This window comes from Ailuropoda melanoleuca, unplaced genomic scaffold, assembly GCF_002007445.2.
Source record: "Ailuropoda melanoleuca isolate Jingjing unplaced genomic scaffold, ASM200744v2 unplaced-scaffold9825, whole genome shotgun sequence".
Lineage (NCBI taxonomy): Eukaryota > Metazoa > Chordata > Mammalia > Carnivora > Ursidae > Ailuropoda > Ailuropoda melanoleuca.
The window spans coordinates 15,614-35,676 of record NW_023255353.1 but is presented as its reverse complement, the minus strand read 5'-3'; the positions used below and the strand labels follow the sequence as shown (position 1 = coordinate 35,676).

General features: G+C 37.2%; 1 protein-coding gene across 7 annotated transcripts in view; it reads left to right on the top strand.

Annotated features, from left to right (window-relative positions):
- The window catches only part of ZMAT1 (zinc finger matrin-type 1), a 36,742-nt gene extending 28,018 nt beyond the window's left edge, over positions 1 to 8,724 (top strand). For 5 of the 7 annotated variants that reach the window (XM_034653554.1, XM_034653553.1, XM_034653555.1 and 2 more), the window contains 2 exons: positions 4,884 to 4,983; positions 6,200 to 8,722. In XM_034653554.1, the coding sequence (XP_034509445.1) occupies positions 4,884 to 4,983; positions 6,200 to 7,523 (1,424 nt within the window). In that variant the 3' untranslated portion in view covers positions 7,524 to 8,722. Of the gene's footprint in view, positions 1 to 4,883; positions 4,984 to 6,199 lie in introns of all 7 variants that reach the window. The other 2 variants (XM_034653552.1, XM_034653551.1) reach the window with 1 other exon arrangement.
- The last annotated feature ends 11,339 nt before the right edge of the window (positions 8,725 to 20,063 follow it).

The window sequence follows — 20,063 nt, the reverse complement described above, 5'->3', positions numbered from 1 at the left end:
CACTTAGCTATTTCACCTTCACCTGTAACTCAACATACCTAAAATTGAATTAATAAACTTCTCTAAAACCAACTTGAATTTCCCAAGATTCCTGTCTTTGCCAGTTATACCACTATTTATTAGTCACCTACATTTGAATCTTTGAGGGTGTCTTCAACTACTTAATTTTCCTATATCCTGTCCATCAGCAAGTCTTATCAAGTCTTATTAGAACTATTTTTCCTTTCCATTACATTTCCACTACCATCACTTCACACTTCAGTGCTTTAACAACCTTCTGGAAGGCTTTACATATACCTCATTGTTATTCTCTCACTCCTTAGTAGCAAGATTTCAACCCTGGATCAATTCCACAGTCACCTTTTCTACTTTTACATTCAGGATACTGAGTGATGCTATGGAAAATTATGTAAAGCTAGAGATCAGGTATCTCAACAGAGTCTTGGGATCCAATCTCTGTGGATTTGTAGTCCTATTTAATCCCTTACCTTTTCCTTCACTTTCCTCTCAGCAATGATTTTAAACCCACACCACTCTCCAGGACTCTCTTCCACTCTTCTACACTTCCCGTTTTCACACCCTTCAGGTAAACTTATCTCCCACATTCAATCAGTCACCAAGTTTTGCCAGTTTTTTTTTTTTAGTTTTGCCAGTTTTAATGGTATATTTCACCATCTCCCTGCTCTTCTCTATCCCTACGGTGTTCTAGCTCATGCCCTCCTTATCTCTTGGCTCGTCTAGTTATTTCATACATGTAGTCTCCTTACTTTGAGGCTTGTTCCTGTCAAATTTATCCTCCATACTGCAGCTAGAGGAGGGACTTCTCCCTCACACAGCTGACCATGTCACTTACTACTTAAAGCATTTCAAGTTTTCCCAATACACAGGATAAAAAGTCTAGGCTCCTTGGCATAACATATACGTCTCTCTGATCTGACACCCTTTTGCCTCTCCCATCTTGTCCTGTTATATTTTATTTTACAACAGTTCCAAATTTTAAGTTCTTATAAACACTTCTATGCTTATATCATGCTAGTCCCTCTCCGTACAATACTGTTCTTAACTCTTTTTATCAAGTTAACAATTGTTCATCCTTCCAAGTTTAACTAAGGCATCATCTCTTCCAGTAACCTTCTTCAGACCATACTGTGCTAAGTGCCTGTTTCTTTGAGCATACCTCATACCTTTTACCAAATGAGACTGAAATCCTTTGTTTATATAACTGTTTCTCACTTGGATTTGTAAGCAACTTGCCCATTTTTTTCATCTTGTACCCCTAGAATCTAGCATGATGCTTAGTGCCACATACGTGCTTCGTGTTTGTTGAACAGATCATTTGAAGTCGACACATCATGCTCATTTCTGTCTCTCCCATATGTGATACTGTTTCATCCCCTGGAATGCCTTATCTGCCTTCTTTACAATTCAAATCCTTCTTGTCTTCCAAGATCCATCATAACTTCCCTCACTGCTCTAGCTACTGGTATTCTCCCCATCCTTTGATTCCCCGTAGACTTCACCGTTCATTGACAATTGCATTAATTATAGCCCCTTAACTGAATTAGCCTCCTTGAGACAAGGGATTATATTTTATTCTGCAATATCCATCTTAGCATTTTATATGATAATAAGTACATAGTTTTTTTCAGTATTCGCTAATTGTTTGAGAGGCAGTGTCATGTAAAAGGATAAACATAGATTGGGAGATATGTTTAAAGTCACTTACCCAGTTGTACCTCAGATTCCTTAGGTGTGAAATGAAAATAAGGCTACTTCACAGGATTGGCAAAGGATGAAATGAAGCAGTACAGTACCCATCACAGAATAGGTCCTTAACAAATGTTACTTTTTTTTTGAAATACTTTGTTCTCCTGTCGTAATTTAAAAACAGGTAAATTAGACTTTTTCTACTTTTCTTCATAAAGTAAATCCCACATTAATTTGCATTTTTGCTTATATGTAGCTCTCAATTGATTATTTTCCATTTAAGCTGTTAGACCAATGGTTCTCACCTTGACTTCATGTTAGAATCACGCAGGGAGATTTTAGAAATCTCAATGCTCAGGCCATCCCTCACATCAATTAAATTAGAATCCCTAGGACCTACACATTAGTGTTTTGTTTTCTGTTTTTTAACTCCCCAGTTGATTAGGATATAGAGCTAATATTGAGAACCACAACATTAGACTATAAAGACATGTACTTCCCCAATCTGTGCTTTGAAAACAAAGATCTTACTCTGGGGAGTTATAAGATAGAGCTGTGATTAGGAGAAAAATGGGCACCGCAAGTGTTAGGCTATGGAAGATTCTGAAAGGTGTGAGATGAAAAGAAGCTTGAGTTTCTGGATGAAGTCAGAAACAAGGAATCCTAGCAGAGCTGAGGGCAGCAGAGCTGGACAGGGCCAAGGAGCAGACCAAGATGGGAGAATAGAAAGTGTAAGAAACATACTGGATTAAAGAGATTTAGAGTATATTTATCTTGGTGAGCACTAAATAATGTATAAAATTGTTGAATCATTATATTGTACACCTGGAACTAATGTAACAGTATATATTAATTATATTTCAATTAAAAAAGGAAAAGAAAAAGAAACATAGTGGAGGCGGGTTACAGAAGAATTAGACCATGAATTCTGATCTTGGAGCCAATAAATAGGCTTCATATCTTCACAGAAAGTGTTTACATCATTTTTATATATTATTTCCTGAGATGTCTATATCTAGAAAAAAAATAAAGAATATCAGTGTATGAAAAAGACAGGGGTTAAGGTAATAGTAATCAAACCACAAAGTTCCAGAACTGCCTCTAGACTTTTTATATGTGACCTGCAGCTTCTCTAAACCTCTATATTACCTATATTATAATCTTCTAATATAATTTGTAAAGAGGAACTGAGGAGAATATTATGTATACTGTATACTTTATAAGCACTAAACAAATATGTAAAACCCCTGAAATATAATCTGAGTTTATAATCATAATGAAGATCATTGGCTCGATATTAGGGCAGTGGTGCTCAACAATGGCTGTATAAAAAAATCTCCTAAAAATACTTTCAAAAAGTAAGAAAGCCTGTTTTAAATGGTCCAATGTGGAGCTGTAACATGAATATTTTTAAAGTTTTCCACATGGTTCTAATGTGTAGCTAGCATTGAGAACCACTAACCTAGAGGAAACCAGGATTCCTGCTTATCTTGCATAACTTGGGTGCTCTCAAAATGTATTGTGTTGGCCAAGCAAATCTGAGTCTTAGTTTTCACACTTGTTAAATAAGGATGTTAATTTTTTGAAAAGGTTTGTTGTGAGCATGCATAATCCTGGATTTAGTCCTTAACTTTGCAGGAAGTCCAGAATCTTCACGGTAGGTCAGCCTCAAATCAGGGACTGACCAGACCACAAACAAACTTGGCAAACACTGATAAATAATCAAGGAACTAGAAAGGTATTCCCTTAGTGTATTTCCCCACACGTTCTCTAAGAATAATTACCTGGGGTATTGTTAAAATACAAATTCCCTCTCCTAGAGACAGCAGATCATGTTCTCCAGGGGAGGGCCTTGGGGATCTATATTTGAGTAATACTCCAAGTAATTCTTATCAGAGAAGTCTGGGAAACATTGTAATTTAAGTTAATACATTGTCATTCTGGTATTGATTTATGGTAGGAGGGGATATATATTTTTTCAGTTCTCAGGGTTTTTAAAATTTGGATCTATCATCCAGGGTATCCCTTTTTTTGGGATCAAAGAATATGGGAAACCAATTTATAATCAGAAAGTGACTTGGTGAGCATGAAATCAGAGCACTGAGAGAGAGGATAGTTATGAAGAATCATTCATTCAGTCTTTGGCATAACCTGCTGAGCTCTCCCGGGTCCACTAGAGTATCTGTCAATAGTAATACTAGCTCCTCGTGTTCTTCCAAGTTAGCATCTTTCTTTCCCCTTGACAATATTCTCTTGTTTCTATGAATAATCTTTGCTTGGACAAGGCCAGTACACTCGATAATGATTAATTTAGCATCCTTTGAATGATTAAGTTGCTGTTTGATTTAAAAGATGACCTCACTTGACCCTAATATTACTGCAGCCACCAATATACTGCCTCTTTTTTAGGGTGGGATTATTTTATATTTGGCTTATGAAATTGACTAATTTGCTACTTCTGACCAAAGAGAAGGTGGAAGAATAATGAGATTAAGAAAATAAAGATTAATTTATCCCCTCCTTTCAATTCTACTTAAGAAGCAGAATAGAGAGGTAGCTGGTATACCTATTCTATAGTTCTTGACTCTTTTGAAGTGGTAACTAGTAGTTTTGTTTTAGAATTTTGCTTTCAGCTTTTATCCTGAGAGTGGGGCTCACTGAACCTCTCTCCTTTCTAAAATCTGTCTGTGGAAATTACTTTTGGTAAACTAATGCACTACAGTGATTTCAGGTAAGAGAGTAAAAATTTGCTTTTGTTTAATCTTTTGGGACCTTTCAGGTTTTTGTTGGGTGGAAAGAAAATTAGGAGCAAGCAAAAGGGTTGGTTAAAGGATTAAGAGGCAAATGCTAGTTGGGCATACTAAATTTGAAGTGCCTGATGCACTTTCATGTAGAAACAATAGGCAGGCAGATAGCAGTTCCTTAGGAAAGAGGCCAAGGCTAGAGAAGCAGTGTGGCATAGTGTAAAGAATTTTGGGCTCTAAATTAAGAAGTATGGGCTCTGAAAGGTTATCTCTATTACTAACTGGATCTTTGACCAAGTCATTTGACCTCTCTGGGCCTTATCTTTAAATTGGGAATGTTCAGTAGATGATCTCAGTAAATTCCTATCCAGCTTTGTGATTCTAAATGTGTCCATATTGACCTCCTTAATTTGGACTCTCTTATTTTTTCAGCATTTAGTATGAGAAGCTACGTTTGCCATATTTGTAATATCACCTTTACATCTTTAGAAATGTTCCGGTCCCATATGCAAGGAAGTGAACACCAAATTAAGTAAGTATTTTTTACCAAAATGCTCCTGTGATACCAAAGAGCAGGGCTTCTGTCAAGTATCCTTGCATGTATTTTACAAACTGTCAAGGCATTCGTTTCCCTATGAGTTGATACTGCTATAGGTGATGGTATTTGAATCCCCTAGGGACTTCTCTAGCCATGATAGTATACTGGCAGAGCTGGGTAATTGGCACCCCTCCTGACCAGACAGCATTGTCCTTCTCTGGAAAGATGCTAAAGAATCATTCTCATTGAGCCATACAAACTCAAATAATTCCTGGAAGGTTGCTTAGTTCCAGGAGATACAGCGATCTGGTCATCATCCTTGCAGTGAGGTACAGTGGTTAAGAACAAGTGTCTTGCTGTTGGACAGACCTGGATTGGAATATCAGATCTGTCTTTCTAACAAGTGTATAACTTTGGACAGCTCCAATATGAAGTGGTTATAATCAAATATTAAAAATATGTGTAAGGTGCCTGGCCTGGCGTATAATAGGAGCTCAATAAATATTTATTCCATTCTATTTTATTGTTTTAAGGAGGAGAGGATTAAGTGGACTGACTGGATAAATTAGGTAGCAGGACAGAGGGGCACTTAACTATTATATTTTTGGTTTGTTGCTTTAAAAATCAACACATAGTGATTATGTTACATTATTTTATTCTGGTAGAAAATATTTCTACTTTGAGTCTGAATACTTAGGAGCTAAATTGTCTGATTCATCAAATTAATCTTCATTTAGACTCTTTTTTTTTAAATCTCACGGTTCCAGAATAAATAGCCATTACATTTATAGATCTATACAAGGAATTAATTAAAACTTTTAAAACAATGTGACATTCAGTTCAGACCATCTTTGGGACATTAAATATTATTGGTCCTTTCCTACATATCACAACATGCCTTACATTTTAAGTACTAAGACAGTAGCAGCTATGTCTGCATCTTTGTACACATCTTCCCTTTTATCTCAGCCCTGCAAATTTATTTGTGTGTAAAAAATTGTGAGGTACATGGGAAATACCTGACTGTTCCTGCTGCTGCTTATTTTTGACATAAAAAGTGATGATTTATAGCTTTTTAAATATTGCAGTAGGTTTTAAAATTTGGGCTTTTCTTTGTTTTTGTTTTTCCAAACTAATCTTTTTTAAAGCAAAGAAAATATTCAGAATAAAATAACCTAGTAACAAGAACTTTCTACTGTCTTCTTTGCAGAGAATCCATTGTCATCAATCTAGTGAAGAATTCAAAGAAGACACAAGACTCTTACCAAGATGAATGTGCAGATTACATCAAAGTGCAGAAAGCCAGAGGATCAGAGTCTAAGACTTGTTTCAGAAAGATGGAAGAGGGTTCTTTGGAAACCCATGGGTACAGGGAAGTAGTTGATTCCAGATCCAGACATAGAATGTTTGAACAAAGACTCCCATGTGAGTCTTTCCAGACATACCCAGGATCATACAATATTTCACAAACAGGAGAAAACCAGTTACCTCATTGCTCACCAGCTCATTCAAAGAAGACCTATGACTCTTTCCAAGATGAACTGGAAGATTACATCAAAGTGCAGAAAGCCAGAGGACTAGATCCAAAGATTTGTTTCAGAAAGGTAAGAGAGAACTCTGTGGAAACCTGTGGGTACAGAGAAATTGATTCTGGACCCAGACAAAGAATGTTTGAGCAAAGATTTTCACTTGAGACTTCCCAAACCTACCAACAACCATATAATATTTCACCAGTGGAAAGCCAATTACATCACTGGTTACCAACTCATTCAAAGAGGACTTATGATTCTTTCCAAGATGAACTTGAAGATTATATCAAAGTGCAGAAAGCCAGAGGACTAGAGCCAAAGACTTGTTTTAGAAAGATTAGTGATAGCTTTACAGAAACCCATAAGTACAAAGAAATGGTTGATTCTAGACCCAAACATAGAATGTTTGAGGAAAAACTCCCATTTGAGACTTCCCAGACCTACACAGGATCATACAGTATTTCACAAGCAGTAGAAAACCAGTTACCTCATTGCTTACCAGCTAATGACAGCAAACAGAAACTAGACTCCATGCCCTCTTGTCAACCCATCAGAGACTATTTCCCAGAAAAACCAGTACCCCTGAGCCTTAGTCAGCAAGAAAATAACTCTGGCCCATACAGTGTAGAATCTGAAGTTTACAAGCACCTCTCCTCAGAAAACAGTACCAGTGACCATCAAGCAGGTCATAAACGGAGACGTCAGAAGAGAAGGCGGCACCTGGAGGAAGGTGAAGAAAGGCCAGAGAAAGAGCAATCCAAGCATAAAAGGAGAAAGAGTTATGGGGATACTGATCTAGACAAGGACAAGAGCATCCGACAAAGGAAGAGACAGGGAGATAAAGTCAGTGTCAGTTCAGGAAAGCTTAAACATCGAAAAAAGAAAAAAAGCCACGGTGTACCCACTGAGAAAGAAGAACGTAAGCACAAGAAAGAGAAAAAGAAATCTGTTGAAGAAAAGACAGAAGAAGAAATGCTTTGGGATGAATCTATTCTTGGATTTTGAGCTTTTAGTTTTGTTTACCCAAGTATGAATTGAAGAAATCAGTTAAGAATATGGATTTAGACAAACAGGAACATCTAGTGAAGAAAAGGAGCCGTGGATACAGTCAGTGTCAGTTCAGGAAAGGTTAGTTTTTGTGTGTATAAATTGAAATTGAATTGAAAGAAGAAACAAGCTTAAACCTACCCTCTGAGAAAGAATGTACAAAAAAACATAAAAACACAACAAGAACATAAGAGAAAAGGAAACCTGTTGAAGAAAAGACAAGAGTCAATGTTTTGGGTGGAGTTTGTTCTAAGAATTTGAACATTTCATTTTGTTTACCGAAGGATGAATTGAAGACATCAGTTTAGAAAATGGATTTAGACAAAAAAAAATATTCAGTGAAGAAGAGAAGAGGTGAATATGGTCAATGTCAATTCAGGAAAACTCAGTTTTTTTGGGGGGGTGAGAAAATTGAAATTGAATTGAAAGAAGAAACAAGCATAAACCTAGCCTCTGAGAAAGAAGAACATAAGAATAGAAAAGAAAAGGAAACCTATCGAAGAAAGATAATGCTTTGGGATGAGTCTACTCTCGGATTATGAACCTTTTAGTTTTGTTCTCTTAAGGTTGAATTGAAGAAATGAGTTGAAGAGTTTGGTTTCATGAAATTGTTTTTATTGAATTTTCCTAAGTGAACAGTTAACTTTAACCTCTAACAGAAGCCAAGTGAAGTAAAAGTATTCAATATGCCTTTTCCTCAAGTTACTTTTCCTCATTTTCTTAAAAAAAAAAAGAAAAATTATGTTTCTTACATATAATGTAATTTTGCTTACATTGTCTCTACTTCTATTCATCAAATTGCTGTGGTGGTGAATTATTTACCCATGGGAGATAATTTATTTTAAATGAGAGAATTACCAGGCATTACAGAATCCATCCCTTGTTTGGGTTTGTGTTAGTGTTGTTGGTATTTTATTGTTGTTGTTGTGTTTGTTTCTTGGCTTTCTCCAAGAAAAATGAATGAAATGATTTAGACTGATTTTTTTGTTTGTTAAATCTAATTTGCAGTGTATTTTTGTATTTTCTAGTTCTGAAAGTGAAAATGAAACAGTCTATAATAAGTTTAGATGATATATAGTTTTAAAAAGCTCTCAAAAGGTACTGATACAAAATCAGTCTATATTCTGGAAATGTTTATATTATATTAAAGTGTTTTAATTTCTACATATTGTTTTGTGTAACCAGTCATTTCCCACCCAAATATGATTTTATTTTGGGAAAGAGAGAGGAAACAATTATACAGTTTGTACCTCTTGGGAGATCACAATGTAAGGTTTTAATAATTTCATTTATTTCACATCTTGCTTAGTAGATGCAGACTTGAGTTCAGTTTTAAGTTAAAAAATTTGACCAAGTAGGGGCACCTGGGTGGCTCAGTCATTAAGTGTCTGCCTTCAGCTCAGGACGTGATCCCAGCATTCTGGGATCGAGACCCACATTAGGCTCCTCCGCTGGGAGCCTGCTTCTTCCTCTCCCACTCCCCCTGCCTGTGCTCCCTCTCTCACTAGCTGTCTCTCTGTCAAATAAATAAAAAAAATCTTTTTAAAAAATTTGACCAACTAAATAACTTGAAACTGAAGAAGGAAGGATTTTCTAAGTGGGAGAGGGTTGTGAGAGTACATTATCTTTAAATCGTTTCATCTTATTTTTTTTACACTGGTACTCCCTTTTTTTATGATTAACACCTCCTGCAAGTATTTGAACATCACCATGGTACAGTAGAAAGAGTACTGTACCATGGTACTGTACCATGGTACAGTAGAAAGAGTAATCCTGGGAATCCAAATCCCAGGATTCTGGTCTCAGCTGTACCATCAACTTGCCATGTGACCTTGTGGGAATATTATCAGAATCCAACATGGAGTCATCAGGAATAGGAAAAATAGGCTATAGTATTCCTTTGATGTGTTAATCTTATCAAAAAGGTAATTAATTTAGGTGGTGATACATCTGCATGTAGGCAACACATTTAATAGTGTTTTTTCCTTGAGATTTTGTTGAAATGGTAAATATGAGCTGAAGCATAATATGATTGATTGGGTTTATACCAGGTTTAATGAATAGTCTGAAAGGGAGTTTAATAGTTCCCAAATTAACTTTTCTTCCACAAGACAGTTGGTGTAAGATTATCTGGTGCTACAATACTACTTCTCTTCTTTTTAACACATCTGGTATACCGGTATACCAGATGAATACTGGTATACTGGTGAAAGGAGAGGGAAAAGAACCAGAGCAGAGCAAATACTGTGAATTAGCCACACGAATAGCAAAATCTACTTTCTGAATTTGGCAAAAATTGCAGCTTTTTTCCACAGAAAGTGCAAGAGAAGATTATTGAATTGTAAGCATTTTTAGAATTGATAAATTCTTTTGCAGAAGTCCATTTTTTTGTTGAAAGGTGGAGGGTAGGAATTCAAAACTATACATCATCAGAATATTCACTAAGACACCAAATTGCTTTGATCTTTTCCAAATAACTTAAATAGATCAATGATTTATTAAAATTAGCAGCACACAATTTCATCAATACTGTGTAAATCACACAAAATTTTAACATTAAAATCATTTAAATTAGGTGGGGTGGCAATTTGGGGGAGGGATAAGGGTGTGCTATTGACTACATTTTTGGGGAAGTTACCAGTGACTTGCTCTAGAAAGTGGTTTTGAAAATTTTTAGGACAAAAACTGTTTTGACAAAAATAAACTTTACGTTAACTCTATTATAAAATTAATTTTCTATTAACCAGAAAGTATTTTCTGGTTGAAGCTGGGAACAAGGACCTGGAGTCTGACTTTGGCACATTTGCTCCACTCACAACTTCTGCCTCTGAGCACTAGGAGGTTACAGTAAAGTCAAGATATTTAAATATATGTGTGGCATCCAAAATTAACTCTACTTCAGGAGTTGAGGCTGAATCTAGTAAGATGAAATTTAGTAATATAAATATTAAATCCTGCATTTGGCTGTAGAAGACAATACAAAAATATATTTGAGGAGGTGTAATTTTAAGATATTGCATATAAAAACAACATTGATTTTTATTACATGCTTAGTTTGAAAGACTAATATGCTCATCCAGACGTAAGACCACATATGATCTAAGACAAATTGTCAGTATTCAGACAAGTAAATTAATAGCACCTAGCTTCATAGGTATGTCCTTAATAAAAATGGAGGGGCAAATTTTGGCTGAATTTGGAAAATAATTTTCAGTAATTGCAAGTATAGGGGAAAAATGGAATTGACTGCCTTGTCATATGCATTCCTTAAACAAATAAGAGCTGACTGTCAGCATTGAGCCAGGAAGGAACCTGCGGGAAAAAATGAAGAGCATGGGTTCTATTCCACAAACAGCCCACGGTCTGACAGAGTAAATGGACCAAGAAATAGGAAATTGCAATATAAATTCGATAAAGGCTACAATAGGGGTGCTGAAGGATGCTGTGGATAGAAGGGTAACGAGCTTAATGGAATGGGAAGTGGGCATTCAGGAAAGGCTTCCCAAAGGAAGTGACATCTAAGCAGACGTTTTCCTCTCAGTTCAAAGACATTTCTTTAATACATCCACTTGGCTATCTAATAGGTACTTCAAACTTAATATAGATAGCTACCTAGAGTGCCTGCTTCTGCCATTACCAACCGTTCACCTCCCAGTCTCCGCCATTTCTGTAAAACCGTCCAATTGCTCAAGTCAAAAACCATCTTTGAGAACCTCTTCACTTTTACATTAGTCCATAAGCAATTCTCCTTGATCGTATCACCAAAATATCTCTCTTAATGTTCAATTCTCTTCATCCTCACTGCCACCACTCTAAACTGAGATATCATTTCTTGATCGAACTAGGAAAATAGGCTTGAGAACAACTGAAACATTCAAAGAAGCCATCAGAGTTTCTGAATTACAGGTGAGTGGAAAAAAACTACACAGAATCAGCAAGAGATCAAAGAGTGCTGTGGTGAATTAGGCCCTTGAGGATTTCAGAACTATACAGCATAGTGTTTCCTGCAGAACAAACCCACATACAAAAAGAAAACTGCTAGTTTCAGAAATCAAATGGAACAGGACAGAAGCACTGTGGGTAAGGGGAAAGGAAAGTTCAGAGAGTAGTGGATAGGGGAAGAATCCAGAAAAAGCAGATCCCAGGAAGTATTATGACAGCAAAATAAACTTGTAAAGGTGAGAGTAGCACCTTGGAAGGCCAGACCTAATAGAATGTGAACACACCAGAGAAATGCAGACACAAAGCAAATGAAGACTAACCTAACCCAGTATTTTAAAATGAGCTGAAAGAAAGAAAACATTTAAGAGCTTTGATACACAGCATAAATTCAGAAAGAAAACCCAGAAATAGACAACAGAAAGATGTAAAACAAAAACTGACAGAACTAAGTAAATAAATATAAAAATAATTAGTGGAGATTAAATTGCCAGGAATATAAGAAAGAAGAGACACTATGTTAAAGATAGGAAAATACAATGAACCCTGGAACACTACATCAAAAACTAATGATGTACTCTATGGTGACTAACATAATAAAAGAGAGGGGGGGAATAAAGAATAGAAAAAAAAGGAAAATAAAGACAAATTTTTGAAAATTATATAGATTGATAGAACAAATAAAAGACAGCCAATGGGAGATAAATTTGTTGTAATGGAACTGTGTTGGTGCTGCCCAGAACCACCCCTGCCCCCTGCCCCAACATTTCAGGACAAAGGCATTCATTTCCCCAACTTTTGGGGTAATTGGCCTTGTCTGAAGGGAACTGTGTCTTGTAAGATCATGCCCTCTCCTGGGGGCAACATGCATCCATTGGTGGGATAATGTAAGTATATATATATATACAAAGGCCAAGGTCTCCTGTTTCAATTTTTGGTACCTGTGAAAGGCCATCTTATTTCCAGAGTTCTCCATGGGATCAGCTGAGACCTTTGTTGTAACTGTACCACAGTTCAATTTCTCTGCTAATCCTGCTTCCCTTACTACCTCACAGTGTTGTTCTTTTGAACATGCCCCTATAAACTACCTACAAACAAATCTCCATTTCATCCTTATTTTCCCCCAGAACCTTACCTAAGACAGGTGGTATCAGGAGTAGTCATAAGAAACAGACTCCAAAAATGGGATTTGGGGAACAAGAAGTGAGGATCCTGTCAATCATTGGTAATTAGTAAAATACTGCTAGTAGGTAGTCCGTGGTGTGCTATAGCAGTACAATTGTTAAAACTTTCACCAGTGATAGTAGTGAAAAGGAATGTTCATGCAAATATAATAACTCAAGCGGTTGAGAGGATTGGGGGAAACAGCAATTATGTAGAATCTGTTGACTCTTGCTGAGTGCCATTCTGTACTGGAGAGAGAAAATGAAAGGTTTAGAGAATTAATTACCAACATAAAGCAAAATAAAGGCATCTTCGGTAGCATATAAAAGGATTTCCATCTCTGTCTTGAAATCTCATCTCCCATGAGCCTTCTACCCTGAAGAGGTGGACCAATTCTAGGATTGCCAGAAAAATATACAGAATGCCCAGTTAAATTTGAATTTCAGAAAAAGAGCTATTTTTGAGTATAAATATGTCCGATGCAGTATTTGGGACACAATTACACTAAAACAAAATTTCATCATTTATCTGAACTTCAAATTTAACTGGATTATTTGTATTTATTTCTTTGTTGAATCTGACAACCCTACCCATTTCTCCCAGTTGGTTGTTAGCATTCCCATCTTGCTTGAAGAGGATATTTAGCCCTCTGCCTTGCCAAAATCGTCCCCTCCCCTAGCATCTACCACCACAATTCCTGCTGGTCACCAGACCAATAACTATAATCAAATCACAACTTAACATGGCTTGAGAAGTGTTGGTCTGATCAGGGTAAAAAGAGTCTATGTGCACTCTAAAGGCCAGAAAATTTGCGGCCAGACTATAAGAGGGTTAGGTGTTTCCAGGAAGAGCCCCATAATGCAGGGAAGTTAGCGATAAAAATAGAGAAAGCAGTCCACTTGAGGGTATATGAGAGAGAATATGCACAGGGAGAGTAGGGTAGACATGAAAGGCTTTGACAGAGGGTTGTAGTCTTTGCCTGTTAAGTAACAGGGGTCATTGAGGATTTCTAAGCAGAAAATGAGAAGGAGTTGGACTGGATGGTCTTAAATGAATCTGATGCGTTCATTTAAAAAAGAGTGTTAGTGTGAAGTTGGAAGGATGAGCAGGGAAGGAGACACATAATCTGTATGGTAATCCAAATGTAATATCAGGGACTAGGATGATGTCAGAGAAAACTAGGAGTGAGAGACAGATAGAAAAAGATTATGAAGTTCTCTTGTAAAGACTCTGAAAGAGTAGGACTGAGTCATAGATGTCTGAGAGAAAAGCAAAACTTAATTTCAGACAGTCTAATTTCACAATGACTGATACCAAGAAAGTCAATCTAACGTCATGATGCCATGAAAGGAAAGAGATAGCCTTCAGATAGAAAGAACCCTAATAATATAGCTACAGACTCAAGTTTCTTAAAATTTTTTAATCCAGTCCAGGGAGGATTAAAAACCTCAAGTATGTAACAATTGACCCATGGGACGTGTCAGTGTAACTTCACTGTGCACCTCAATTTAAGATAAGCACTCAGAAAACAAATGTTTGGGAGTAGCAAAAATAAATCATATTCTGGAAAGCTAAAAAAGGATTTTCCACAGGGCTGCTATTCTAAAAACAAAATAAAATTATTAGTGCAATCTTGCTAAAGATTTGTCTATGTTTCCTTCCTTTTATTTTTATATAATTTTTAGGTATATTATAGCAAAATTAAAGAGAGAGAATTCATGAAGTCTTTAATTGGCTCACTGAGGGTAGAACAGTGTGTCAGGGAAATCTAATTGTGTAATTCTTTTCAAAAGATTAACTGTATATCTATCTTACCGTACCCGTTATATACACAGGTCAAGGAGATTTGTTAGAAAAAAGGAAGTGTATCTGGTACTCCCCAAAGAGATAGAAAAACAGGAAGTATGCAGTACTCTTTCCCTTTAGTTTAAGAAATGCTCTAAGCAAGAGATTTTTTTTTTTTAATTTTATTTTATTATATTGTGTTAATCACCATACAGTACATCCCCAGATTCCGATGTAAAGTTTGATGCTTCATTAGTACTAAGCAAGAGATTTATTTGGTTCCTCGAATTTTCAACCACTGTAAAATGGGTGAATCTATAAACTCTATAAAGGGACATTTATGGGGAGAAGCCAGAGCCATGGCTTATCAAGCTCTCATTTATCCTGAAATATTGCAGGAAGTAACCAAGAAAGTAATCCACATTATGTTTTTCTTTTCCATAGCTGATAGCACCTTTAAGAGGTTAGGTGGAGCAGGGCTCATTCCCATCCTAGAAAGAAAGAAAATTCTAGCTTTACAGATTTCTTCAATGCACATCCAATTAAGTCAGGAGGTGGTCCCTCATGTTTTCTCTGAATTCACTTCAGTATAATATCCGTTATTCAAAAACTGGCAGAAACCTATCAAATGCCCAGGTAACTTATAGTGCAGCAGGAGGAGAAAAAATCCTATATGTTATGGTGAAATGACATGGAGTATTGCAGGCACTGGATTCCGATTCAGAAGACCTAAGTTTGAAAGACTACTCTCACACTGATTTGCTTTAAGATAACTGGAAGGAGGTCATTTAGCCTCTTGCAACCTTACTTCTCCTCATCTATAAAATGGAGATTTAAAGAAACTCATCTCACAAGGTTATTTGAGGATGAACTTGAAATAAGATAATGAGTTTTGACAGATACTGAACTCTCAATACACACTGATTAAATTAGACTAACAAGTAGAGAGTAACAGTTAGGAGACCATTACTAAATGCTACATTACAAGGTGGTGACCCCAAGAAAAAGTCCTTTCCAGTGGTCACAGCTGTCCAAAGGGAAACTGGTTTATCTCAAGAGGTAATGAATACTGGCAGTGTTCAAAGGCTGACTAATTATTAGACTAGGATGTGTGGGGAGCTCTGAAGCATTACATGTGGGGTTCAACACCAAACTTACTGTCATTATCCCTCATAACTTCACTCTTATTTTTTCTACCTTACTTTCCTTTATCTGCAATTTCATCATTTAAAAAAAATCCTGTCATGAAGCCTCTATCTTTGTAAGCTGCCTTGACACTTTTTTAAAAAAATAAAGCCTGATATAAACAAATAAGCAAACAAATTTCACAAAAATTATAAGTGGAATTGAATCTAGGAATTAACATTTTTGTGGTTTCATTTCTAGGAGAGATTTTGTAGGGAAACTGTGTCTTCAGGGAAAGTGAGAAGTAATTATAAGTCACAAATTCCTTCCATTGTCACAGTTTTTATGCTCTTGCTTTGTGGGTGGGCATTTTGCCATCAGCTATGACTTTATAATAGTGGATTTATAAATTAATAATTATACTGCCACCCATTGGTTAAGTTCAAGTTTTTAAAATGTTTTCACATGTCACCTTCATTATCCCAAGTACACATATGTGAGGCTTTGAGTGATGCGCCTCAAATCACACAACTCCCTACCTGTTGGCAGTTAATACCTGTAAATCCACTGTAGTGTGTCTAATTTGTCAAACATCATATCCTTTGAGAAAGAAGGCTCCACTCTGCAAGAGTGGAATGCCATCATCTACCAGAGATCTTCCCTCACCAAAAGCACATGCTAATGCCCAAAGTATCTAGAAAGAGGAGAGAAATAGTCTTTCTTTCTAAAGTGTTCTTCTCCCAGAAGGAATGAGACTTTCAATTCCATCTAAAAGGTTTAAATCCTATGGGCTAAAGACTATCCTTTGTGAGAATGCAAACACTACTCAAGGGGTAATTTATTCAGCCATTACCAGCCACTAATTTACCCCATGGAAAAGTGGCAAGAAAGGAAATAGAAAGCTCAAGGAAAATTTCAAGATGAGAGAGAATTGGAATCAGATTTAGGTACCAGTATTGGGCTAGGCACTTTCGCATTTGTTAGGGCTTTTAATTCTTAAATTAATTCTGAGAACCAAGAGGGAAAAAAGAGAGAAAATGAATCTCAGAGAAGTTAAGTCCATTGGACAAGATCATAAAGTTCAGGGCATAGCTGCGAATTGAATCCCCATTTTTCTGACCTCTGAAGCTGATCTGTTCCAGGAAGTTCATTATCCCTGGAGAGGTGGTGAGCCAGAATGCCCTCTGGGTACAAAGACCCTAGATAGGCCCTGGGCGATCTTTTCCATTAAGCACAGTAGGCACAATGCCTAGGTATCATGTTACTTTTAGAAGTCCATAAAAATGGTTTAATTTAAGGATGTGATGCCACTCAAAATAGCAAAGTAGCAAACTCCAGGGCCTGACCCATCTACAAAAGCAATGAAGCCGGCAAAATTGTTAGAGTCAGCTTTCACAGAATTCGGGAATCTAGTCAAAATCTTAGAACAACCAGGGGAAAACTTAATGAAGAAAGAAGCTGCAGCGTTTAAGTAAGAGAGAGTGGTGGCATTTTAAACACCTCTCTTACCATTTCCATTCCCCAAATCAGCAGCAGCCATGAAGACTCCTGGTGCAGGTTACTAAGTGCCAGAGGGAACAGTACAGCCCTTATTCTCAAAGAATGGTGGTTTTGTATTTCGGCTGGACTGGCAGCTCCGTGAAAGACCATCTCAAGGGCTTTCCATTGTTTCTTTTGACTTGGAGAGTTCCCAGGGCTGCAATGACTTCCCAGGCAGCATTGCTGACAGCATTTGTGATGGTTCATTTTATGTACAAACTTGGCTGAGCCATGGTGCCCAGATATTTGGTCAAACGTTATTCTGGATGTTTCCATGAAGATTTTTGGGGGATGAAACTAACATTTAAATCAGTGAATTCTGAGTAAGGCAAAACCCCCTTTCTATGGGTGGGCCTCATCCAACCACTTCATGGCTTTAATAGGGCAAAGACTAATGACCCAGAGCAAGAAGGAATTCTGCCAACAAACTGACTTTGGATTCAAACTGGGTCTTCAGCCTGGAAGCCTAGCCTGCAGATTTTTTACATACCAAGCTCTCGCAATCATGCGAACTAATTCCTTAAGACCAACAAATAAATAAACATCCTGCTGGTTTTGTTTCTCTGGAGAATCCTAATACAGAGATGTCGGTACAGAGAAGTGAGGTACTAGCTTAATAAATGCCTAAAAATGTGGAAGTGGCTTTAGAATTGGGAAGGGTAGAGGCTAGAAGAGTTTTGAGATGCATGCTAGAAAAAGTCTGGATTGCCATGAAGAGACTATTGGTAGAAATGTGGACGTTCAAGGTGACTCTGGTGAGATTTTAAGAAGAAAAGAGGAACATGTTATAGGAAACTGGAGGAAAGGTGATCCTTGTTACAAAGGGGCAAAGAACTTGGCCAAATTGTGTTCTAGTATTTTGTGGAAAGTAGAAATTGTAAGTGATTAATTTGGATATTTAGCATGGAGATTTTGAGCAAAAAGTTGAAGACATTGCCTGGTTTCTCTTTGCTGCTTATCATAAAATATAAGAAGAGAGAGGTAAATCAGAGCAGGAATCATTAAGCAAAAAACACCAGAACTTGATTGGCAAATTCTGTCTATCCATATTGCAAAAAATGAGAAAGCATGTTCGGGGGAGAACACCAAAGGTGTGATTAGACAGTCACTCCATAAAAGAGATCATGGGCATTACTCAGTCTAACCAGCAATCTCAGCAGAAGCCAGAAGCCATAGAGATGCGGTTATACCAACAGAAACACTGCCAGCTTTGACTGAAGAAGACAAAGATGAGATGAGATGAAGAAAAGCTATTGGACTTCTGGGATTCTACAGAACAATAGACCTATCCAGCTGTGAACATGTATTATCCTTCAAGAAAAAAATAAGAATGATCCCAAAATGAGGCAGTGTCTTCCTGGGTTTCAGAGGGCAGGGCCACCTCTTTGGTTTCAGTGGGCAAAGCCTGGGGTCTTGGGAGTGGGGTTGCCACCTCAGTGGGCTCAGAAAGTGGAACTTCCAACCCTGTGGGCCTGGAAGACAGAGGACTGAGCCGAAGAGAACTATTTCTTGGGCCTCAAAATCAAGTGGAATTTTCCCACTAGGTTTTAGACTTGTGATCTGTAATTCCTTTCTTCTTTCCAATCTTGTACCTTTGGAATGAGAATCTGTGTCTTTTTTTTTAAAAGATTTTATTTATTTATTTGACAGAGATAGAGACAGTGAGAGAGGGAACACAGCAGGGGGAGTGTGAGAGGAAGAAGCAGGCTCCTAGCGGAGGAGCCTGATGTGGGGCTCGATCCCAGAACGCTGGGATCATGACCTGAGCCGAAGGCAGGTGCTTAACGACTGCACCACCCAGGCGCCCTGAGAATCTGTATCTTATGCCTATCCTACCATTGTATTTTGGAAGCAGGTTAACTTATCTGATTTCACAGGTTCACAACTGGACAGGAATTTTGCCTCAAGACAGATCATCTCTTGAGTCTCACCCATACCTGATTTAGATATTTAGGTGAGATTTGGGACTTAGAGCTAACGCTGGAATAGGTTAAGACTTGGGCTGTTGAGATAGGGGTGAATGTATTTTGCATATGAGAAGGACATGAATTTTGGGGATCCAGAGCGTGGATTGTTATGAATTGAGTCCTGTGCCATGAAAATTCATATGTTGAAATCCTAATACCCAGTACCTCAGATTGTGACTATATTTGGAAATAGGGTCTTTAAAGAGGTGATTAAGTTATAATGTGACTTTCAAGATGGGCCCTAAACTGATTTGGCTTGTGTCCTTACAAGAAGAGGAAATTTGAACACACAAGAGATACCAGGTATATGTGCACACAGAGTAAAGACCACGTGAGGACAGAGCAAAAAGGTGGCCATCTGCAAGTCAGGAAAAGAGGCCTCAGAAGACACCTTGATCTTGGACTTCTAGGTTCTAGAATGGTGAAGAAAATAAATTGCTCTTATTTAAGCCACCCAGTCTGCGGTATTTTGTTATAGCAGCCGTAGCAAAGTAATACAGCATTCAAAAGGGAAAGTATTGACTACATCAGCCTAGAAAAGGGCAACAGTCAGGATAAGTAACAGACAGACTGATAGGCCTGGGAGAAAAAGAGGTTGGGAAAAAAATATGTGGGGAAATAAGGGCTTTAAAAGCTCCTGTGTATATCAAGGAATCCAGAAGTTCTCCTAATGCCACTGGCATCAGCACTGCATTTTTTTTTTCCATTGAAAGAGGGCCAGTTAATATAACCTATTACTTCAGGCCATAGCTTCCCATAACCTATTGAAAGTTCAAGAGATTTATTTAGTAACTATATTAAAGAAAAGACTCACGTACATACATTTCACTTTTCATGCTTTATGCTTGTCTGTTAATTTTTCAGGTAATATATAGTGATGCTTTCATAATTATCTGATAAATTAATCAATTAAAAGGAAAAAGTAGCCTTATTACCACTCCCTCAATCCTTCTGTTAGACCACTGTCACTCTCACAAAT